At 50.4% G+C, this 25,337-nt stretch overlaps 1 protein-coding gene across 1 annotated transcript; it reads left to right on the plus strand.

Annotated features, from left to right (window-relative positions):
• Positions 1-39: 39 nt before the first annotated feature.
• Positions 40-25,123, plus strand: rps6kc1 (ribosomal protein S6 kinase polypeptide 1). Its single transcript, XM_056581864.1, has 14 exons — positions 40-246; positions 1,790-1,825; positions 2,621-2,741; positions 3,436-3,551; positions 3,732-3,825; positions 3,936-3,989; positions 4,323-4,766; positions 5,574-5,698; positions 6,943-7,041; positions 9,232-9,279; positions 10,409-10,541; positions 11,908-13,392; positions 15,270-15,359; positions 24,696-25,123. Exons 1-14 carry the CDS (start codon positions 145-147, stop codon positions 25,121-25,123), a joined length of 3,375 nt encoding a protein of 1,124 aa, XP_056437839.1. The 5' UTR covers positions 40-144.
• Positions 25,124-25,337: the final 214 nt, after the last annotated feature.

Raw genomic sequence — 25,337 nt, forward strand, 5'->3', positions numbered from 1 at the left:
GGGCCACGGAGCTTGAATGGCCCTGACTCCGCCCACCCACGTCCAGCTCGGCACCCGCGGCACTTCTCGCTTTGACGGTGAATGAACGCGTAGGAGCTAGCTGGTTAGCAGGCTAGTTGTTTTGGCGATGTGGCTACAATCAGAATGATCTCACAGCGAGAAAGGGGAGAGTTTGCTCGGTTTTACACTGTCACAGACCCCATCAAGCATCCCAAAGGTTACACTGTCTACAAAGTCACGGCGAGGGTAAGTCAAAGATGGGCTGAGACAAGCTAACGCTGCTGTTGGTTTGTGTGCTGCTCCTTCAAGTTCCATTGTTTTGATTTTAAACACGGGTAACGCAGATTAAGCCGTGCCCGTTTGAACCGTCCAAGCTGTTAACCTGGCCAGCGTTGCACAGGAACAAGGCAGTCATGGATGTCGTGATTTGTTTAGATGGCTAGCCGAAGAGCTACTACTGCTGGGGTAGCAGCAGCGCACCATCCAGGGTCCTAGCTGCCTCACGGCTATCTTCCGTGGTTAGGCTGTCTTGGGGTTCTATCTGCTGTGGTTAAGCCCAGGGTTAGGCTGTCTGTGGGTCAATAGGGGCTTCAGCCGGGCTGACAGCTGGTCAGGAGGGTTTGGCAGAGGGTCACATCTGGAAATGTTCTTGAAACAAACGCACGTAGCTCTCTTTGCCTCCTTGCCTTCCTCTGCCTCTGCCTCTGCCTCTCTCTCTCTCTCTCTCTCTCTCTCTCTCTCTCTCTCTCTCTCTCTCTCTCTCTCCTTCTCTCATCACAACCGGTGACGAATCTGCTGTGTTCGCACATTGTTGTATTTCTCCCAACAGATATGGCAGTTTGTGAGTGTCTTTGAAGTCCTTGCATGACTTTGTAATCCGTGGGAAGTGTGTATTCCTGATGTCTTCGTATGACTGGCAGGAAGTCAGGAAGTGCAGTTCTGTCTCTAGTTGGTTGTGTGTGCAGTGGGAGCACAGTCTGTCTTCTCTTGGGAGCCAGGTCTGTCTGTTGCGTCCCTTCTCGATGGCCAAGCTGTGTTCGCTGAGTCTATCTGGTCGAGGATTTCCTCTCTCTCTCTCTCGCTCTCTCTCTCTCTCTCTCTCAATCGGATTTTCGCTTCCCCTTTACACTTCGTTATGGTATTTGCCTAGTTGTCATTCAAAACACTTACTATTGACTCTTTAACCCAAGTAGAAAAATAAAATAACAAAAACAATCTATCCAAGCATCAGATTTAACACCAAATTCACTTTTGTGCATATAACCAGTAGCCATTCAGCCCTCAACCAATTCAGTTCTTTTAATTGTTCAATATTTAGTTAAAATAAATCGCTGAACTGCTCATTTCGATCACAATATATTATCTTATGTAGTGATGTATCCACTAAAAAAACATTACAAGTTTAATGTTGACATGACACCTCAGTAGTATTTACATAGCATGGGGTACTCACATGGTGGTCGTGTGTTATGAATGGAATGGAGACGTCTCTCTGTAACACTCGGGACCTCCTCCACTTGCTCTATAGTGCGGTCATTGTCCGGGCGTGAAGCCGTGTCGTGGCCTCGTGCTACGCTCTCGTCCTCCACACCAAGCAGGAACTCTTCGAGACGGGCTCAGCGACATCGCTGTCCTCTCCTCGCTGTCCTCTCCTCGCTGCCTTCTCCTCGCTGCCTTCTCCTCGCTGCCTTCTCCTTGCTGCCTTCTCCTACCTGTACAGACAATCAGAAACAGTGGATTTGGGAAGGAATTGCTTGCATTCTGCTGACTCCTTTCTCCGTATCTCCAGATTATCTCCAGAAAGAGCCCGGAAGATGTTCAGGAGGTAAGACCACCAGTCCTTCGTGTTGTTTGTTTGAAGTTGATGGGGAAGTGGTTGGGTTATCAGGCAAGCTAATGTCGCACTGAATGGGGGTAGTAGCTTAATTTAGAGAAAATGGATGTGCATTAAAAAACACACACACACACACACACACACACACACACACACACACACACACACACACACACACACACACACACACACACTTGGGCTGGGCTTCCTGTAATACAGAGAGCATGATCTCCATTAATATGTGAGTGTGCTTGCACGTGTGGGAGTCCGAGTGACGACGTGAAGTGAAGACACACACACAAGCATCACCCACACTAAGCCTTCTGAGCTGTACTTGTTTCTTTCATCCTGGCTTCAAAGTTGCCAGAACAAGGTTGATGTTTTCAGCTCAAATTCCCTGGGTTTGGCTCGACTTGAGCTGAAAAATGCTTTCTTGGCATTGTTGGTGCAGTGTTCCGTCTTCAACTGAGGTTATTGGATGTGTGACAATGCGTCCCTGTTTCATTGCCTGATATTCATCCATATGAGGGACTGATGGCTGATGATTTGTTATTTTGTGTGTGTGTGTGTGTGTGTGTGTGTGTGTGTGTGTGTGTGTGTGTGTGTGTGTGTGTGTGTGTGTGTGTGTGTGTGTGTGTGTGTGTGTGTGTGTGTGTGTGTGTGTGTGTTTTTTCATCATAAAGTTATGCCTCCTTATTCATTTTGCTTCTCTCTCTCCATGTCCGCCTTTCTCTCTCTCTCTCTCTCTCAATCCCTCTCCATCACTCTCTCTCACTCTCTCTGTAGATAACAGTATCGAAGAGGTATAGTGATTTTCGGACGCTTCATCAGAACCTCTGGCAGCTCCACAAGAGCCTGTGTAGCCAATCAGAGCTCTTTCCTCCCTTTGCCAAGGCCAAAGTCTTTGGTAAGAGACGTGCATGGATTCAGGCGAACCGTACAAACATCACATCCCATTACAAGCCCAGCGCAATTAGCATTTACCGCTGAGCTGAGGCATTCATGTTCTGCAGTCTCTTAACTGTGTTGATGTTCTCTGGAAACGCCTTCTTGTTACTGCTCGATAGTTACCTCAGAGGCATTCTTGACTTATTGACAGTTTCCAGAACACCGCCACCTAGAGGCGGTTTGATAGAGGTTGTTTGTAAAAGTGCTGTATAGCAGTGGTTCCCAAGCTTTCGCAGCCAATGACCCCATTTCCAGCTCTGAAAATGTTTGCGACCCCAACTTGAACCTTTGTGTATCTGCTTCTACATTAATTAAGCCAATCAACACGCGTCCCGGTGGACGTCGCTTTACAATAAGTGATTAGTAGTTGTTTGCTTGTTGCTATGAATCGTTAGGTATCCAGTTTGAATGTACAGGACGTTTATGAGAGCTTTGACGAAAAGATGTTTGCTAAAATGGATCATTAATAACTATAGCTTATGTCAGCAATCTCTTGCGACCCCAATATGCATATCAGTGGAACCCAAGTGGGGACCCAAGCCACAGGTTGAGAACCCCTGCTGTATAGGCTTTGTGTCTGGCCTGGATGTTGTGTTCGCTTTGTATATATATGTATATGTGTGTGTGTGCTTTCTCTTGCGTCTTGTGTGGAGGTCGCTTTGATGAGTCTGTGATTGAGACCAGGAGGCAGTGCTCAGAGGATCTCCTGCAGTTCTCTGCCAACATCCCCGCTCTGTACAGCAGTCAGCACATCCAGGACTTCTTCAAGGTACACACACACACACACACACACACACACACACACACACACACACACACACACACACACACACACACACACACACACACACACACACACACACACACACACACACACACACACAGATAATTTATTTTTAACTTTTGTAATATTTACCCACCAACCTGAACGCCGCTGAATGTTGTCCAGGGGGGGGACGTGCACGACGGTTCCGAGCTCATCGGACCGGCGGAACCTTTCTCTGACTTCCTGGCCGACAGCCTATCAGACTGCAGTTCCGAAGGTACGTTTACAACACACACGCCTGCTTGCCAGTCCGTCTTGGTGTATTCGATTACATTTTATTTGTATAGTATGCATTTCAAAACTGAGTCCCTTCGTCCCCTTCCACAGTCAACCGGGATCTCAGCGGAGCAGACGATTGGACCTTCACGTCTGAGTATGGAGGTACGTGCCTCTTCCTGCCCGTCTACCTATTTTGACGCAGGGAAGGAGGGAGGGTGTGAGGGAGAGAGGAAGGGTGGGAAGGAGGGAGGGAGGGTGTGAGGGAGGGAGGGTGTGAGGGGGGAAGAACAAGGGTCATAGGCTTGGATAGAGGTAATCAATAATCGAGGACGTCCTGCTAAAAATTCTTAAATACTTCAAAGCAACGCTAGATAATTTTATTTTAGAAAACGTTTTTTGTCCGATTTGTTGATATTCAGTTCCCGGCAGCATTCAATAAATCCCATTGAATGCTGTGACGTCTTTGCTCAGACGCTCTTCACCTCTGACCCCAAGGCCCCACCAGCGAGAGCGACCTGACCTCCCTGGTCGCCGACACCGACTCCCTGGGCGAGCTCGACGATGGCATGGCCTCGGGCCGCACCTCCCCAAACCAACCACCGAGGGGAGCCCCCAACTCTAGCGGAAGCTGCAGCCCCTTCCTCCGCCGCCTCCCGCCCCTTCACGCTCGCCACAGCCCGCCCCCTCCCGCCCCGGCGCCAGGCCCCTTAACCCCCCGAGCGGGCCAGGAGGCCAGCCGTCCCGGCGGCCGGTCGCTGCTGTTCTCCGGCGCTCTGCGGAGAGCGGCCGGCGGCAGTGCCGAGGACGCCAAGCCCGACTACCTGGACCGGGCCGGGGAGCACATCCAGCAGGCGCTGCGGCGGGAGGCGGAGCGCGACTACCAGGCCGCCTTCTCCTACTACCGCAGTGGGGTGGACCTGCTCCTGCAAGGGGTGCAAGGTACGGCCGGAGAGGGGAGGGGGGGGGGGGGAGAACGATTTTGTGTGGACACTTGAGAATTAATTGCAGGGACTTGAAATGATGACTGCAGTCCCTGGTCGTTTTTTGGCGGATGATTGCAGCCCAATAAATGACAGTGTCTGGCCTTGAATCCAGATGGGGTCAAGCCGAGACAAAGCATTAAAGCTTGGGCATGCAATTTGGAGAGACCGGCCCGAGTTGGGTAGGTTTAGAAAGTAGCCAACTGGACAAAACATCCCACCCCTCTCTCTTCAGTCCTGCCGCCACAATTCAAAACACACGACTAGCCCGCTAGCTTTAGCAATGTGTCCGCTTAGACCTGGGGAAGACCCCGGTCGCGTGCACTGAGTTACCGGGCAGAGGGTGGGCAGCTAGTCGGGTAGTTAGTTAGATAGACAGACAGACAGGCAGACACAGGTAGGCCGTCCAATTAGTCGACTGGACGTTCTTATTACAGGCCTGTGACACTGACAAATACTACATCATCATTTTTTTGCCAGAGGGTTTATTTTTTGGAATGCTGTCGACAAATAGGACAAAAAATGATTCTACAAATAAAATGACCAACCGTAGCTTTAAAGTGTTATTAAAAGTTTGTTCTAGCAGGATGTCATGGCTGAGTCATCAATCATCTACATAAGAACTATGTTCCTGTTTGATGGGCCATGTTCACTTTCTCTTTCTCCTCTCCCTCAATTATTGTTTATCTCTTTCCAATCATCGCTATGACTGGTCCTCTCTCCCTTCCCTCCCCCCCTCTCCCCCTCCTCTCCTCCCCCCTCTCAGGCGAGCCCAGCCCCACGCGGCGCGAGGCCGTGAAGAAGAGAACGGCTGAGTATCTGATGCGAGCGGAGCTCATAGCCAATCAGTATCTGCGTGACGACATGGGCCAGGGTTCGACCCAGACGGTGGTGAGTGTGACCGGGAGACAAGTCTCTCATCTGGGAACTGAACCCCCCCCTCTCCATCCCATACATACTTACCCTAAAGCATTCGCAGCGGCTGCTGTCATCATTTCACCGGAAGTCGTGTTTTTTTCCGAGGTTATGATCATAATTGTTTACGATTACATGAAAAATCGACTGGGATAACGGTGTGATAGGGCTGTGCAATTAATCAAATTTTGATCACGATTTAGATTTTTGGGTCAAACAATCTCCAAACTTAAATAATGGAGTTGAAACTTTTTTTTAATACTTTTTTTTTTTTGCAGCTTGATACATATTTGTACATTTTCTGTTTGAACATTTTCTTTTTTAACCTTGTGTGTATTTTTTTAAGGGGAAATTTCATAGTTCTCAGGTACAAATATTTTTTTTGGATAAATAAATCATGTTTTCAAACTCAAAAATAATCATTTGAATAATCGTGATTTCAATATTGACCAAAATAATCGTCATTATGATTTTATTCCATAATCGAGCATCCCTACGGTGTAGTACAAGTGTTTCCTTGTGCTACTTGACGTAATGTATCTTAGTGTCGTCGTTTTATGCGTCAATACCACACTACAACGCTGGTTGATCATACACACCGAAAAACAACTTGAAACATTCTGAAATCTGTCTGTAATACCGTAAACTACAGTGTGTGTGTGGGGGGCTGGTGTCTTGTGTCTGGTCGAAGATATTTTAACTGAAGCGCTTGATCTGCCTGCAGAGAGGGCCGCAGATTCAGATGCAGTTTCAGATTACTTTATTAGTCCCCGAGGGGTAATTCGGTTTTACTGCCAGGGACCCCTCCTTCACTGCGTTCTCCACAGTGAAAAGAGGTTCAACGAAATATTATAAAACTGAGAGTTCCGGTACTTGATTCTGATTGGCTGTAAGCCGTTGTAAAACTCTATAAACAACACACACCTTTGACCGCATAAAAATGGATTTTCTTCTATTGAGCGACGAGGCAATCTCAAAGTATTAACTATATTGCTTTGCGGAAGAACGATGATTCATGTATGAATAAATGATCTCATTTTGAGTTTTGCCTTGGGTTTATCTTGTGAAATCTCACTGGATAGTCCATAGTAACCATTCAGGAACCGTTTTATAATCTCTGTTTCAGCTTTGTGCCTCATAACGGCCCCAAGCGGTTACAAAACCTCTGTAAGCCCCGTCCTCTCGTGGCTACACAATTAAACGTCTATTTTTCCTCTCAGGCCATGGTGGGGGCCCAGTGCTGCCCCCCCACCAGCAGAGGCAAACCCAGCCCTGCCGAGGAGCTGAGGGCGTACCGGGTGCTGGGAGTCATAGATAAGGTCAGTACACCCAAGGAGGACAATGGACCCGCCCCTTTCTGAGTTTCAACCCACATGTGCCCGCCCCTTTCTTGGTTTTCCATCAATCACAAGCGATGCTGCGGTGTCTTGCCTCTCTGCGTGGCAGTTGGTCGTGCAAGGTCTTTATCCCTGTTCAAGCAGCGCCCGTTTGACAAGAATCATTTTTAAGGAGCTGGCTGATGTTTGTGGCGCACGTCGTCGTATCTGTCTCTTTCTGTTATTTCTTACTGGGGCGTTCTGTGTACCGGTCCGTGAAGTAAACCGATGGCGAATGTGTGGCGAAAAACCCCAACGAAACTCAGAGTAGGAAATGCTTTCCAAGGGGTATTTTGAAAGAAAAAAAATCTTTGCTGAGTGTTGCGTTTCTTTCTGCTGACTTCCTCTAAGGACAAATGTTTCAAAGTCACGTCCCTCCTTTTGTCCTTGTCTCTGCCTCTCTCTCTCTCTCTCTCTCTCTCTCTCTCTCTCTCTCTCTCTCTCTCTCTCTCTCTCTCTCTCTCTCTCTCTCTCTCTCTCTCTCTCTCTCTCTCTCTCTCTCTCTCTCTCTCTCTCTCTCTCTCTCTCTCTCTCTCTCTCTCTCTCTCTCTCTCTCTCTCTCTCTCTCTCTCTCTCTCTCTCTCTCTTCCCCCCTTTTTTTTTTTTTTTTTAATATTCTGCAGCCATAAAACTAAGTAGATTTAGGGTGTGTGTGGCGCGGGGCCGGGGTGTCTGAGTGTTGGGGAGAGCCGGTTATGGGAGCCACAAGGTCAGTTTAGGCTGCTGCCGCGCCCGGCCAGCTGCCGGCCAAGCAGCCGCATCGTTCAGCCATGAAATGATCTGGCAAGCAACCCGGGAGAGAGAGAGAGAGAGGCGCAACGCACGGCATAGAATCAATGGTGCTCAACCTAAACACACACACACACACACAGAAGACGCACACGGAGGCCACGCAAACACGCACGCGCACAAACAGACAAGACACACTCGACCGGACACACACAAAACCCCAAGGATAATGTTGACACAGCACCGACATGTGTTGACACACACACACACACACACACACACACACACACACACACACACACACACACACACACACACACACACACACACACACACACACACACACACACACACACACACACACAGTGAAAGAAAGAAAGAACAGCCACATGTCAGGAGCAGGTTGACAACACAGGACAACAAAACGAGCATCCCGCCCCACAAGGGAGGCTGTAGTAGGCGCACGGGCGACAGTTCACCGAAGTACCACCCCCACCTCACCCCCACCCTGCCTCCCCTCCCTCCCCCACCCTTTCACTTTTTAATGGGGACGGAGGGGACAGATGGAGAGATCTACTCACCCCACCCTGCTGCCCTCCCCCCTAACACTCCCAACTCCCAACCCCCAGGCCCCCCCCCCCCCCCCCCCCCCCCCCCCCAGCCCCACTCCTGATGTTTGTGTCTTAATTATATTAGCGCTCTGGCTAGCACTTCCACTCTGTTTATCCACAGCTCCATTCATATCCATTTAGCCCGCACCTGTTTGGGCGACGTCGGGGTCGCTGGCATCCTGCACGTTCACGTAGCTATGCAGAGCGTAGGAACCCCTCATTCCACACACACACACACACACACACACACACACACACACACACACACACACACACACACACACACACACACACACACACACACACACACACACACAGGAGGAGGTAGAGACGGGCGGTGGTGTCTGGCCAATGAGGAGTTGAACGTGAGGCTGGTTCTGGTGATGATGGGGAGATGGAGGGAGCGATGATGGAGTAGTTGTAGCGGAGGGAAGGATAAGGAGGACTAAGGTGGTGTCGCTACACCTTCCTAAGAACGGGGTTGCATCAGAGTGTGTGTGTGGTGTAAAAAGAAGATAGACCAAACGAAAACCATGAATCAATAAGTGTGGTCTCAATGATATTGTGAGTCTGTAAGGTTCTCAGGGTTTTGTCCTTTAACATTAGACTGGAGTTATTATACTAGACCAATTGTACATGTATTAACTTCCTCAACATGTCGTTTTCTTTCTTTCCCTAATCTTGAGGACCATATACATTTTCTGTCGTTCATTTAAGACCCATGCAGTCGCTTCATGGTCTCTCAGTGCTCGACTGCTCATGTCTGGCAATTAATGGCACTGTTCCATCACAGGTTCTCCTGGTCATGGACAAGAGAACACAGGAGACCTTCATCCTCAAAGTAAGTTGTCTCTCTGTGTGTGTGTGTGTGTGTGTGTGTGTGCGCGCATGCGCGTGTGTGTGTGTGTGGACGCACATGTATGTATGTGTGTGTGTGTGTGTGTGTGTGTGTGTGTGTGGACGCACATGTATGTATGTGTGTGTGTGTGTGTGTGTGTGTGTGTGTGTGTGTGACTGTATGCCCCCATGGCATCCTGACTGTAAGTGTATGTGTTAAGTGTGGCGGGACGTGCGCGTGCGACCTGTGTAATTGATTCTAATGGGCCTGTCCCTGTCAGCTCCTCTGCACTCGGCCGGGAGACGTGTGCCAGATGCCAACGCACAGTTCAGGCACAGATGACTACACACACACACACACACACACACACACACACACACACACACACACACACACACACACACACACACACACACACACACACACACACACACACACACACACACACACACACACACACACACACACACACACACACACACACACACACACACACAGTGGTGCCCAGCTCTAGTGGGGGTGTGTGCGTCTCCTCCTAAAGTCACGCGCGCTGTGCGGGGCTTGATGGATGTGGTGACTTTGGTGGTTGGCACGGTGCGGAGCTGGCACCCCGTTAATGGTCGCTTTCTCCTTCTCATGTTCACACACACCTTCGCTAAACTTAATGCAACCCCCACGCGCCCTCCCCCTGCTGTCTCTCCTCCCCCCAGCCCGCCTCCATGTTCCCTTTGAAAGACTCCTCCTCCTCCTCCTCCTACTCCTTCTCCTCGGCTCTCTGGTTCTTCTAAATCTTCATCGTCTGCCTCCTCATCCGTTTAATTACTCTCCTTCCTTCCTCCCCCTCCCACTCCCGCCATGATTGTTTCTGATGTGGATGTGCGTGTTTGTCTGTGTGTGTGGTGTGTGTGTGTGTGTGTGTGTATGACGGTGTGTGTCTGTGTCTTTTTGCGTGTGTGTGTTTGTGCATGATGGTGTGTGTGTGTGCATCACGTTGCGTGTGTGCCTGCGTGTGTGTGTGTATCACTGTGCATGACGGTGTGTGTGTCTGTCTCTGTGTGTGTGTGTGTGTGTGTGTGTGTGTGTGCATCACATTGCTGTGTGTGTGTGTGTGCGCGTGCGTGCACGTGCACAGGGGCTGCAGAAGAGCAGCGACTGCGGCCGAGCCAAGGGCAGCATCATGCCCAGCGGAGTCCCCAACATGGTGCGGCTCAGGAAGTTCATCGTGGCCGAGGACACCGTCTACCTGCTGCTGCAGTACGCCGAGGGTGAGACACACACACACACACACACACACACACACACACACACACACACACACACACACACACACACACACACACACACACACACACACACACACACACACACACACACACACACACACACACGTAAACGCACACACACACGAAAACGCACACACACCCGTCTCCTCATCTTATTAATCTTTGTTCTGTGGTTCACCCTGGTCCGCCCTCGCAACTAGCACGCACCCCCGCCTCCACACCCACCCACCCACCCTCCCCTACACACACACACACACACACACACACACACACACACACACACACACACACACACACACAGACACACCTCTCCTCCTCCTCCTCCTCCTCCTCCTCGCTCCATCCCGTTCCTCTCCCCGTCTGCCCGGCTCCAGACAGATGTTTGATGGAGATGGGGAGTGTGTCACAGGTCATTATTCGGAATACCATGTGGCGCTGTGCTTCATTAGCTATGCCAACACCTGGGCCTCCTTCCGTCCCCTTCACTCCCAGGCTGCTTAACGTGTGGCCGTGCGTGTGTGTGCGTGTGTGTGCGTGTATGTGTGTTAATATAGGTGTGGAGCCCGCCACTGCCCATCTTGCCCCCCCCCTGCCCATCTTGCCCCCCCCCCCCGGCACCTTAATGAAGCGGATAACACTTATCACACGGTCCCCCCTCCCCGCCCAAAAAAAGAATGACATAATTACACAGAATTGCATCATTTCAGCCTAGTAACCTCCTAACTCTGGAAGTGAGGTGTCTCACCAGCACTTCTGCCTTTGTGGGGCTCTGTCGAGATTACCGGAGGGGCTAATGGGGAGGGAGATGGATCTCCATGAAGGCTGATGGATGGTTGGATGGATGGATCTGGGCGAGGAGAAGGGCAGAGGCCGGGGTGACATTGCACACGATCACACGTGGACGGTTTTAGTTTTTTGAAAAGCACCGGCGTCATTATCTTCCCGGCGGACTCTCGATCCATTCTCATCACACGCAGCAGATGCTAGTCCGCAATTGCTCACTCCTGAGCTGTGTACGTACGTACGTACGTGTGTGTGTGTGTGTCTATGTAGTTGCGTGTGTGTGTGTGTGTGTGTGTGTGTGTTTGTGTGTGTGTGTGTGTTGCTTGATACAGCAACCATTATAATATTACTCTTGAGAGAACTTAAAACCGGCAAGCCATGAACACCTGAGTAGAATTCGAGCTTCCATAATTAGTTTAAATTAAAATGTTTGTCTGCATTCATTTTCATTGCATTTTCATTTTTTTTTATCCCTGTTCTTTTTTTGAAACAAACACGCACAAACACACACACATACACCCCATGCTTGTGTGACCCTTGAAGGACCTGTGGTCGTGTTCCTCAGGTGGGAAGCTGTGGTCCCACATCGGGAAGTTCCTGCGCTGCTCCAGCCCCGACGACAGCTTCGACATCCCCTTCATCCAGAAGAGCCACACCACGGCCGTGCACTCCCCGCAGCGCGCCGCACCCGCTCCCCAGGCCTCAGCCTCGGCCTCCGGTAGCTCCGGGTCGGGGTCCGGCTCCGGGCCTGCCACCAGCTCTCCGCCCTGCCCCGGCTCCAGGCCCCAGCGGGGGGGAGGGAAGCCCCCCCCTCCGCTCCACCCGAAGGGCGCGGGGCTCCCCCCGGGGCTGGCGGGCGGGAAGGGCGGCACGCCGGAGTCCGGGGGCACCTCGGAGGAGGAGTGCACCAACAGCTACCTGACGCTGTGCAACGAGTACGAGCAGGACAAGGTGGAGCCCGACGAGCTGGAGGAGGACGAAGAGGCCCGCAGCGGGCATGAGGCGTCGTCCCTGTCCCTGGACGCCCCCGCCGCCGCCGCCGCCGACGCCACCGCGTCCGCCTCCCCGCGCTCCCACTCGCTGCGGAGCAACGACAGCCTGTCCTCGCCCGTCAGCGCCCAGGAGCTCTGCTTCTTCGCCGAGAGCGCCGGCGGCGAGGGGGAGGGCCGCGGGGGGGAGGAGCCTGAGCCCGGCGAGGTGTTCAGCCCCCTGCCCTCACCGGCGGGGCCCGGGCTGTCCCTGGACCGGTCCAAGCACACCCCCATGGAGTTCTTCCGCATCGACAGCAAGGACAGCGCCAGCGAGGTCATCTGCCTCGATGTCAACGTGGGCGGCGACCTCCTGACCTCTCCCAAGCCCCTGGGTCCCGACCCGGACTCAAAGCTCAGGGAGGAGGAGCTTCCGGAGATGGCCCGGGAGGTCACGGGCCTGGGCTTCGAGCCGTGGGGGCTGGACCCCGGCGACGACGCGGCCTCCAACGAGTCGGTGCCGGTGATCTCCTTCAAGGAGGCGGCGGCGGCGGCGGACGAGGGACCGCCCCCCGACCTGCTGGTCAACCTCCCGGCCGGGGGGGGCGCCGGGGGCACCGCCTCGGAGAGCGAGGCGCCGGAGGCCCCCGGGGCGTGCCGGAGGCCCGGCCCGGACGTCCTGCAGCTCCACGGGGGGCCCGAGGACGCCCCCGCCGCGGCGCCCCCCGCACCCGGACACAAAGCGTGCCAAAGCGACCCGTCGGTGCCCTCTCCCGCCCCGCTGCCGGAGCCCGACACAAACACTGAGTTCGTCAGAGTCCGGCCGGACGAAGGCCGCGTCCCGGGCGCGGGCGGGGGCGGGGCCGAGCCCTCGCTGTGTCCGGGCGACCCGGACGAGGGGGGCGTCGCCCGGCTGTTCGCGGCGCTGGACGAGCTGACGCTGGCGGCGGCCCACGTGCACATCCCCGAGGAGTTTGTGCGGTGCTGGGCGGTGGAGATGGTGACCGCCCTGGACGCCCTGCACCAGGAGGGCGTCGTCTGCCGGGACCTCAACCCCAACAACATCCTGGTCAACCACCAAGGTGAGGCCCTGGGGCCCGCACTGCGGTCCTCCTGAGACTGGTCCACTGACAGAGCCCTGTTCTGTGTGTGTTCGTCTTTAAAGCTAGGGTGGGCACTTTGGAGAGCCAAGACCGGCAGCTAGATTTAAACAAGAAAGAATTCAACCAGAACTAAAAATGGCGGTTCTCCTTTTCGGGCTACATTTTTTTTTTAAGTGCGTTGGATCAAACCTATATTTTGTATTTATTTGTATTTCCATAGCTTCTTACAATCCCTTATCGGGTTTTCTCTTGCACGATTTTTATTCAGATGTAGCACCAACCTGCCCATATTGTGTGTCTTCCCTTCAGACCTCAAGAGCTGCAAACCCTTCAGCGTTAAAGACGCTCAACTGCAGTGGCATGCTTAAGGATTGATTAATAGTGAGCAAAGGAGGAGAATAATGACATTCAAATCAAAGACCGCCCATAAGTAGGCCCAAGTACCTCCTCTCAAGCTCCAGGGCGATTCGTTTGAAGACCCCTGTTCAAATAACTCCTCATCCCTGCTCAGCCATCAAGTTATGTTTGATTTAAGGGTCTGGATCGCTAATCATTAGTCCTCTTAACTGACCAGCCAATTTGTGAGAGAATTCTCCCCAGGTGAAGAAGGTCTGCCTACCTTCCAACAGAGAGGGGGGTTACCAAGGCTTGTGTCCCTTCACCCTTCACTATTGCCCCCCTCTTCCCCTGTGTCTCTCTCTCTCCCTCGCTCTCTCTCTCTCTCTCTTTCCTTCTGTCTCTCTCTTCCCTGTCTCTTCTGTCTCTCTCTTTTTTTTTCACTGCCTCTTCTGTCTGTTTCTCTTGCTTTCTCTCTCTCTTTATATGTTTTTGTCTCTCTCTCTCTCTCTCTCTGTCTCTGTCTCTCTCTGTCTCTCTCTGTCTCTCGCCCTCTCCTTCTCGCTCTCCTTCTCTAGGTCTCTCCTTCTCTCTCCTTATTTAGGTCTCTGTCTCTCTCCCTCTCTCCTTCTTTAGGTCTGTCTCTCCTTCTCTACCTCCACCTCGTTATCAGCGTGCGTCTAATTAGCTGAGTGGTTGTTTTCGTCTCCCCGGTGGTAATTATTGTTCTAAAGGGCCCATCAAGGGTGTAGCGCGGTGGTGCATCAGTCTGGCTAGCCCGGTGCTAATGGCTCTGGCTAGCTAATGACGCCATTAGTTCTAATGATAGTGCTAACGGGGTAGCGGCTAAACAGGAGTAATCGCGCCGCGAGCCGCGCTCTGAGCTAAATGAAAAGATGAGGACAGAACAGTCAGACGGGGAGATGAGCGGAGAGGTAGACAATGAGTGGTCTGAGGGGGAGGCACAATTTGGAAAGTAGGGAGAGGAGTCGGGGACACTGAATACACCAGACACACACACACACACTGTACACACACAGACACACACAAATGCTGGACACATGGTTGAACACACACACACACATGCTGGACAAACGCTGGACACACACACACACACACACACATACTGGACAATCACACACACACACTGGACACACACACACACACACACACACACACTGGACACACACACACACACACACACTGGACACACACACACATTGGACACACACACACACTCACACAAACTGGACACACAGACAAACAGTGAAACACAGTGAACATGTGTGTCTACAAACATAGACACACGCTGGATACACACTAGACAAACACACAGGACACACACTGGACACTAGGTGCGTGGGTTTGAAGGGGGGGGGGGGGCGTACCATGAGTACTGTTTTGATTTAAAAGATACTCTCTCTGACACCTGTGTGTCTCTCTCCCTGTCTGCCTGTCTTCCGCGCTCTCTCTCGCCCCCTCCCCTTTCCATATCTCTCTATGTCCGTGGTCCATCTCAGGTCATATCCAGCTCACCTATTTCTGTAGTTGGAGCGATGTGGAGGATTCCTACGACAAAGAGGCCATGGCCAACATGTACTGCGCCCCAGGTGAGCACACACACACACACACACACACACACACACACACACACACACACACACACACACACACACACACACACACACACACACACACACACACACACACACACACACACACACACACACACTAGAGATGCGTGGTTGGTGGTTGGCGGTCTAAACCGCGGATCGGGCAGATGACGCGACAAAAAATTATATTTTAATTAAATTCGGGCGGGTGGCGGTTAAACCAATAAAAAAATAAAATTGTATTCTTCTTTCTGTTGTTATATATATATAACAACTTCAGGCGGTGAATTATATTTCATAATTCACTGTTGCTAAACAGATCGCTGTCAAGGAATGTGGATCTTTTTTTTTGTGGTAACTTGTCAACCCCAGCGTCTTCGGTTGCTAATCGACGTCAACGTCTTTGGCGGCGGATTATTGATCGACGCTTCGGAGATGGCAGCGCAGGCAATAGGCTATCCTACTAGGGACTTAAGCCTTGCAATATCTTTGCTTCATTGGATCAGTCTCCTTTTAAGAACACGCCAGAGCTTTCTAGCTTCGCCTCAGCAGCACCTTGCATCGACGTATAAAAGCAACCGGCGGACGGCGGGCGGATGCAGTTTTAAAAATTGGTCAAAAAACTTTGGTGCTGTTGGATGGATGACGCGTTTGTGATGCGGTTGCGGATGAAATAATAGCCCATCCGCGCATCTCTCACACACACACACACACACACACACACACACACACACGCGCGCACACACGCAATCCCGAGGGGCTGGGCTGCAGATGACAGGCCGGCCTGTAACTAAGAGGATGTGTGAGCTGAGTTAATGCTATGCATGTGGCTCCATAAGTAGGCCACTGTCCAATGGGCACAAAGGCCTCATTCATGGCCAGAGTCGCATAAAGAGTCCTGATGAGTGTGTGTACAACTGCAGGCAGCCTGGCACCACCCTCTTCCTCCTCCTCCTCCTCCTCCTCCTCCTCCTCCTCCTCCTCCTCCTCCTCCTCCTCCTCCTCCTCCTCCAGAGTTCTTTAGTCATTGATGAACTCAATCCCTTTAACACTCCTCCATTATCGTTGCCCTACAAACTCGTGTGTGGATACGATTCGGGTTGCTTGATTTGCAACGTTTTGTTAAATGTGCATTTGGCATTGTTTAAAGGTGGGCATTACTTTACACTAATTATTGTAAGTGTTTCCTATTACAAGGCTGGACTATTCAAAATCCTGCCACACTGGCCATGGCTCTTTTAAAGTTTACAGACTTTTTTTATGCTTGCTTTATATATTATTATATATTGTACTTGCCACTTCGACGATATTCTATCAGGTACTTATTCTGTCACTATCGGAGCATTTCTGGGATTCATTGGTCGTTTCTCTATTTGTTGAGCCGTTCCACTTGCAGTTCCCCTGTCCGTCCTGCAGGGGGTGCTGTTGCACCATAATGAGCCCTCTCTCTGTGGTGGTGAGTGACCCTGAGTGCTGCCCCCAGCAGTCGTGAGACTGACCTAGCATGCTGTTTAAAAGGCTGCCTAAACAAACACTGCCATAGTGTTTAAAGGAGACATATTATGGCTTTTTCACAACATGTAAACATAGTATTTGAGTTCCAGAAAACATGTTTTCGAAGCTGTTTGCTGGATATAGCTTTTAGGAAAAGAAAAACCTTGCCTACCGCTATTCCCCCCTGTTTCAGTTCCTTCTTAATGCGCTGTTTTGGTGTCTGTAGCTTTAAGTATATATATTTTTGCGCTACGCAAAATAATATAGTATATGATATAACATTCCGTGCGCTACGGACGCTGGACATGCGCTTCATATCAGGGTAAATGTACATACTACTAAAGCATATAAAAGGAGAGGAGAGCTCCGTTTTATCTCTTTAAAAAACGAATGTTATATTATTTTGCGCTACCGACGCTTCATATCCAGGTCCATTCACACACCTGTGAGAAAAACATCTAAACGGAGAGGAACTTCCGTATAGTTGGAAATAAATTGGCAGATTCTGAGTTTGCGGTTTAATAGATCATCAGTGAAACATCGTTGCGACACAATTGACACCTCAAGCGAAATGTAGTAACCTAGAGAACCAGCTACAACATTGTTTTCATCCAAACAAGCCGTCTTTAGCAAACGGTGAAATGCATTGGCTTCTATGAGCTGTCGGCTTTCAGCCACGAGCTTAGGGACCGTCTGCAAAGCGCAAAACTGAAAACGACCACAATGGTAAAATTATTGACTCTAGAGACCCAAAACTTGTTCCATAGAGGTATGGCCTCTTTATGGTCTTACTATAACCTTTAGTTTTGAAGAATATATCTCCTTATTTTTTAGGATTTTTTTATTTAGGAACAATTTCAGTAGCCTTGCCATTATTGACTCTAGAGCCCCAAAACATTTTCCATATAGGCATGGGCTCTTTATGTTCTAACTGCAACCTTTTGTTTTGAAGAATATGTCTGTACTTATTTTTAAGGAATTTCTTTTTAGCAAAAATTTCAATGTACATTTTCTTTTAACAACAATTTCAGTAGCGTCGCCATTATTGACTCTAGAGCCCTAAAACTTGTTCAATAGAGGCATGGCCTCTTTATGTCCTACTACAACCTTTGTGATGGGGAGAGGGGAGCGAGTGGGAAGATGTATTGGTTGGAGGCACAGAGCACTTTTCGATTGTTGTAGTATTTGTGTTATGTGATGTTTGTTAAATAAATGTCAATAATTGTTTTAAGATTATGCTTGTATTATGTTCAATCTCTCCATATTTCCCCTGCTCATTACTGTGCACAAATGTACTGTATGTAGTACACCCTTCTGGTCCCGGCAGACACATAGAAACCTCCCTGCAGGGTGCGCTTTGCGAGCACAAAAAAGAAATTGTGAGAGGAAAAATAAACATTTCACCTCCGCTGCTGCAACTCCATCCTAGGGGAAACACGGTATATAATATAATATAATATAATATAATCCTAATAATAATATGGGTATTATTTTTGTAATATTATATATAATATCACGGCCATACTCCGGGAGCTGAGCTGCCGGAGTACTGCCGAGCTCCCCGCGCCAGAGCTGCCGGACTGCCGACGCCGAAGCCGTTAGCTTCGGCGGCGGCCGAAAGGCTTCTCGTCCGCTGGTCCACAAAATCTTAGCTATGCTCTGATTGGAGGGGAGTAGGGAAGTGGGAGGTCATATTCAACTGTGCCGCCTGCCGCCAGGAGGGGGCGCCGAAACTGACTCGCTCGTTAACTGTAGGCGGGGTACCTTCAGAAATGCATATCGTACCGAAAAAAATCATGTACAGACTTTTTTCAAAGGCTGTATGCGTGTAGGAGCCCGAGACCCAAAAAAACACCCCAAATCCCAGGAAAAGTGTTGTCTTTATAATGTGTCCCCTTTAACGCTCCGCAGACCATACTGGAGGAACTCGTCAAATGTAGCGCTCTGATAGGACTAAAGTAGTGGTGGGGTTCAGAAGTAGTCCGCAACTAAAAACGAAAAATAATGATTTGCAAATAAAAAAAGCATGAATGTTTAATGCATTCATTTATTAAGTATTTATGAAATCATTTGACTATTTTCAACAAAGTAAATGCTTGTATTGCCATTCATTCGATTATATAATCTCTAAACATTGTATAGAAAATAAACATTTTGGATTATGGACAATTTCATAAAATATAAACTTAGCCCTGAATTTCAGTTTTCTGAAATTTAAATATTGCCAATCTTTTGCCTTTTTATTTTATTTTATTTTAACAGTGTATAGTATCATTCGCTATGTGCTGCTTATTGTCCTTTAACACGAGAGACTTCCCCAAACCTGCTGAGTGTCATCCAAAGCCCGACCAGTCCCTACTAAAGTGACCAAACCAAGGCGCGACCAGGATGACCTCAGTCTATTCACAGCCCCTTGAACAAAGACCGCCGTCCCCTAGTTGTATACGTTCACGTTCGCAGGGGCGCCATGGTGACCATTGCCCCCGACAACCAGATCTGGGCGGTTGTGGTCCCTCTCGCCTCGATTGATGGCCACTGTTGGCAGCCTCCTAGTCACATGCCACCAATAAGCATCCGCAAGAGTAATACAAAGAGGGTACTGTATATAAATGTGACCCCAATTTATTTTTATTGTGTAAAAAAGGTGTAGATATAAAGATCAAACTTTGGTCAAAATATATAATTTAATCGTACTTTTACTAGTCCTGAGGGCAATCAATTCTGTCCGAACTGGGGTCTTTATGTTCCTACGGGAAGATAACGTGGGACATTACCAAATTACGAAATTGTGTCAACTATTTGTGGTCCAAGATGGACCAAAGATTGCCTAACTGTGTTGTAGTGAAGGATGGCATCTTGTGTAATCAGGTAGATGGACCCAGTCGTATGGTTAATGTTTACCTTGAAGCAATTGCACACACACACACACACACACACACACACACACACACACACACACACACACACACACACACACACACACACACACACACACACACACACACACACACACACACACACACACACACACACAGGCATTTTGCATTCTCCCGGGGAGTTCACTTGTACTTTAGTTTTTAAACCTCTCCTTGTGTGCTCGTGTGCACACTTTGTGTTTTTAATAAGTCTGAAAGCAGCCAAAGCTCCCATCTAATATCTAAAGTGTTCATTTACATGTACCTAGAAGCCGAGGATCTAAAAGCCCCTGCTAATGGACGCAGGAGAGCAAGGGCTAAACCGGTACGACCTGAAGACGGCCTGAGGGGGTTGAACCCATCGGGGGGGGGGTTAATGCTTAAAGTTGAGGGCTCAGAATGATTGACAAGTGGTTGGGTGGTGACGAGGCTGATGTTGTGAAAGCTGGGTTCCGTAACAACTGTTGTTGCGATGATGGTGTGATAGCTGGGTGCTGTAACAACGCTTTTATTGTGAAAGCTAGGTGCCATAAACTTCTGTAACAACGCTTTTATTGTGAAGGCTAGGTGCTGTAACAATTGTTGTTGCAATGATGGCGTGATGGCTGGGTGCCGTAACAACTATTGTAACAACGCTTTTATTGTGAAAGCTAGGTGCCATAATCTGCTGAAACAACGCTTTTATTTTGATTGCCGTAACAACCTGTGTCACAACGCCGATGTTGTGAGTCTAGGTGACGTAACTGTTGTAACAGTCGTAATACCTGGGTAAACTTGTGAGAGCTGTTGAATTAGATTTGTCTTGTTGTGTAAAAGTGTGTAGAAAGACATTGGCTGTGCAATTTACGTAACGAAAAGACTGAACTGGAAAGGGATCGTAACAACTCTCTTGTTGCCCATTGATTTTGCATAATTCATAGTTAACGTAAAAATATTGCAATATTATTATTATGAAATGATTAACAGTAGGAAGCAAGGTCTTAATCAGTTTTGCACTAAAGCTTTTTTTAAATCATAGTAATCTGCAAAGATAACCGGGTGTAATACACCAGACTGACCAACAGGGGGTGTCGTACCCTGTCAATGGCTTGCAGAACCCTTCTAGATACAGAACGCTGTACTATGAACAGCGTTCATACTCGACCCTGGACAACTTATCTATTCTGTTCAGCTCCTCATTATAGACATGGTTAATTAAAACATGAATGCAGTATTCTTTTTATTTTTTTACTTGAACTTTGCTTCATTATAAAACACAACCACTCATACACTTGTAGAGATGCATTAATTCATGCATAAGATTCCATACACACACACACACACACACACACACACACACACACACACACACACACACACACACACACACAGGGGGTGAGTGTGTGTGTGAGTCCTGCCCTTGTTATGTATTGCTGTTTATCCAGACAGGGTCAGGCCCAGTGATGGCTTCATTCCTGATGACAGATTTATGACTGTTTGCCAGAAAGCTCACAGGGGGCTTGCTGTGAGTGTGTGCGTGAGTGAGAGTGTTTCAGTGTGTAAGGGGGGGGGGGGGGGACATGTTTTTTAAAACACCCCACATTCACACCCCAAAAACAGGGGAGTGGGCTCGGAAAATACAGTGGAGGGGTATTAAATTGTTTATCTTGCACCCCTCCCCCCTTACACCCTCACACACACACACACACACACACACACACACACACCACAGCTTATTTACTTTCTCACAATTACTGATCAACATCAGATGGCTAATGTTTTTCCAGTTTTTTCAATTTTTTTTCTTTGCCCTAGTTTATTTATCGGAAAAATATTACGATGTCATGCTCTGCGATGCGAAGTGGCGACGACCAGACGATCAGAACGGCGGCATTGTTCTGCCAGAGAAGGAAGCCCTGCTTCACGCTCTGCCTCTGGTGGAAAGAGGAAGCCCTCTTCCACTCAAGGCCTGTTCTCCACCGTGCGGTTAACGGATCGGGCTCGTCTCCACAACGTCCACAAAGCCTCCACTGTACTCCCCCGGTCCTCCTCGCTCCGAGAGGGAAGTCTCTTCAGGCCCCCCCCCCCCCCCCGGAGGAGCCCAGGTTTGTTTTCAAAGAAGAGCCAAAACACACACGCTGGAACAGGAAGTGGGCTCGCGGTCGTCTTGGAAGCGGAGAGCGTGCTCCAGCTGTCTCCTTACTTCTCCTCGCCCGCCCATCGCTTCCTCTTTTTAACAATGGCTGTCAGTTGGGTTTCTGGGGAAGTCGGCGGGGAGAGGAGAAGAACGAGAAGTTCCTTACAGCCCCCGGGAGAGAGTGAGAGAGAGAGCGAGCGTGCCGGGGCGGGGCGTGGTATTTAAGATTTGCGGGAAAGGAACTATCTCTCGACACGAACGGGCTCGAGGGGGGGGGGGGGGGGGGGGAGGAGGAGGAGGAGGTGATGAGGTGAGAAGGCTGCGTGTTGTTGCACCGTATCTCTTCTCCTCCGTACGCATCCTGTTTTCATTTCATTTTTTCTTCAGGGGGGGTTAGGCGTTTTTTATTTATTTCTTTCCCTTATTTTCTAATTAGGAGTTGATATTCCCCGTGCGCCATTTAACGGAAGCCACATTTTTCAGCCGGGGAAGGGTAATGAGGTGTGCGCGTCTGAACTTGAACCCGGGCGAGGAACCCCCACACACCGTGGCGGCGGCGGCGTGCGCTGCCCGCGTGCCCTTGTGCACACGTGGCACTGGCGCACCGTGACAGTGGGTTTGAGTAAGCCGTGGCCCGTGGACGCGGATGACCCCCACCCTCCCGCACCTCCTCCCCCTCCTCCATGTCCTCCCCCTCCTCCATGTCCTCCCCTTCTCCTCTCCTCTTCCTCCCTCCCCCCCTGCCTTCCTCTGACAGAGCATTAAGTGTAGCCAGTTCCGCTGAACTCCCCCTGCAGCTCCTTCGACATTAATCCATTGTGATGACAATCGACCTTGCTCTGAGATGTGTGTGTGTGTGTGTGTGTGTGTGTGTCCAGTGTCTCCCCTCTAGCTCATAACCACGCAGGTATCACTAGTCTATTCAATGACGATCTTCTCTCCTTAGCTGTCAAAACACGAGTCCTGGGGAGCCCTGAAGACTCGTTGCTCAGTTGGCTGTGTGTGTGTGTTTGTATGTTTCTCTCTGTGTGTGTGTGTGTGTGTGTGTGTGTGTGTGTGTGTGTGTGTGTGTGTGTGTGTGTGTGTGTGTGTGTGTGTGTGTGTGTGTGTGTGTGTGTGTGTGTGTGTGTGTGTGTGTGTGTGTGTGTGTGTTTGTCCGTGTCGGTGTTTGCGTCCGGGAGAGTGAGATGGAGAGAGACGCATGCGAGCGGTATCATGCCCTGTGCTAGGGCTCTCTAACCTTGGCTGCAAGAGAGCCGCGCTCTGCCCCGGAGCTCCTCCGGCCTCCAGGACCAGGGCGGGGGTGGCGGGGGGGGGGGGGGTCTTTGTCTCTGTTGTTCCCCCAGCTGAGAGAGCTGGTCTCTGGGCACGTCCAGCCTCGACCCTGGGTCCCAGCCCCCTGGGTGACCAGACCCCCAGCTAGAGGGGGTGGGGGGAGGGGGGGGAAGCAATGAGAGGCTGAGCAGTACAAGGGGCCATCTGGTGCCCGGTGAAGTTAACACACACACACGCACGCGCACACACGCACACACACACACATACACACACGGTTAACTAAAGTAAATGAGTATCTCTCATGTTTTTTTTTTTTTTCTATGTTACTTGCACAAAGACAAACATAAACACACACGCACAGAAAGAAACACGCAAACACTCTCACACACTGAAGCCGTGGCTGTGCAGCCCTGAGGCTGGGCTGGCTGTCAGAGCGTCTGTGCGTCTGACTGGGGAGGGGGGGGCCAGGGGCCAGACCCAGGACGGGCTGCTGAGGAGTGGGCCGAGAGCTCGCTAAATGTTCACCTTGATAAGCTGCTGTCTCTCACAGGCGCGCGCGCGCGCAGACACACACACACACACACGCACACACGCACACACACACACGCACGCTCTCTCATGCATGTGCGCGCGCACGCTCAAGCACGCATACATCCACACTCACTCGTGCATACACACAGACACACACACACAACAAATACGTGCACACCAAACAAGTAAATGGTGGATCTATGCTGTTCTCTCACACAAACAGGCACACTAACCCACACTCTCACACGCACTCGCACACACACACATCCATGCACACGAACACACGCGCATACAGAGCAGAACAGAACAAGTAAAAGGTGTGTGTGTGTTGGAGTGAGCATCACTTTAATCTTTAGTTGTGCTCCTGCTTCCCCCGTTCGCCACCAGGACAGCTGGTAGTAGTGCAGACAAAGGGAAGCAGGACTTTATATACCTACTCCTGCAATAGCCCCTGTTTGCAGACCAGAGTCTAAGAATATACGCGTTTATGTGTGAGACTCACTTCTAGTGGGGGGGGGGGGTGTGTGTGTGTGTGTGTGTGTGTGTGTGTGTGTGTGTGTGTGAGGTCGGGTCATGCAGATGGTGTGAAGTTGAGGCACAGACGGTTTCCTCAATTTAACTGCTTTTTATTATGCAAATCACCCTTTTATGAGACACGTACTTGCGTGGTTGTGTGTGAGTGTGTGGCCGCTTGCGTATGCTAGTGAGCACATGTTGAATTAAGCCTTTTGGTCTAATAAATATAAAGTAGCCATAAATGTCATTCTGAGGTTTCATAGTTTCATCATAAGGAAAGCAATTGTTTTATTAATAAGCAAATTGGGAAATTACGGTATCAGATTATATACCTGCCACCCAGTCCAAGTCCATTTATATTTTAGATTATGATTATGGCCTCTTGTTTTATCTTCACATATATGACTGCACTTGTTGATTTATGTATTAATTGGATCCCTCTCTCTCCCTCTCTCTTCCCCTCTCTCTCCCCCTCTCTGTCCGTAGAGGTGGGCGGGATCAGCGAGGAGACGGCAGCGTGCGATTGGTGGAGCCTGGGAGCCATCTTGTTTGAGCTGCTCACTGGCAAGGTAAGCCGTAAAAGTCAAAGTGTCATTCTCTCCCCCCCCCTGCCCAAAAAGTATCTCCGGTGCAAGGTGCTGTCGAGTGTCTGTAGGTGTCTTGGCTTTCAGCTCACACCCACCCTTTGTGGTGCTGCCAGGTTTTGTATCGCTGTGTGCTCCTGTGTGTGTGCGTGCGCGGTCGCTAGAGCACTGGATTTATTTAGTTGTTTTTCTGTGTGTGTGTGTGTGTGTGTGTGTGTGTGTGAGAGAGTGAGAGAGAGAGAGCGAGAGAGCCTTGTCTTGGCTGCCGTCTCACTCTCCGGTTCTCGCGAGTGCCAGGGGTGTCGGTGTGACTTTCTCCCCCCAGCCTGAGCTCCATCTGCCGGGCCAGGGGGGTCAGGCCTCCGAGGGGCCCCGCCGCTGGCTCCTGGAGCCCCACCCGGTGCAGCGGCGAGCTCTGACCTCAGACTGGCCCTGGGAAGGTGGAGCAGGAGCAGGAGGAGGGTGGAGCAGGAGGAGGAGGAAGGTGGATGAGTCGGGGCGGCTCTCCGAAGACGCGGGCGTCCCCTCTCCTCTACGGGGGGGG

The sequence above is a fragment of the Gadus chalcogrammus genome, chromosome 21, assembly GCF_026213295.1.
Source record: "Gadus chalcogrammus isolate NIFS_2021 chromosome 21, NIFS_Gcha_1.0, whole genome shotgun sequence".
NCBI classification, from domain to species: domain Eukaryota; kingdom Metazoa; phylum Chordata; class Actinopteri; order Gadiformes; family Gadidae; genus Gadus; species Gadus chalcogrammus.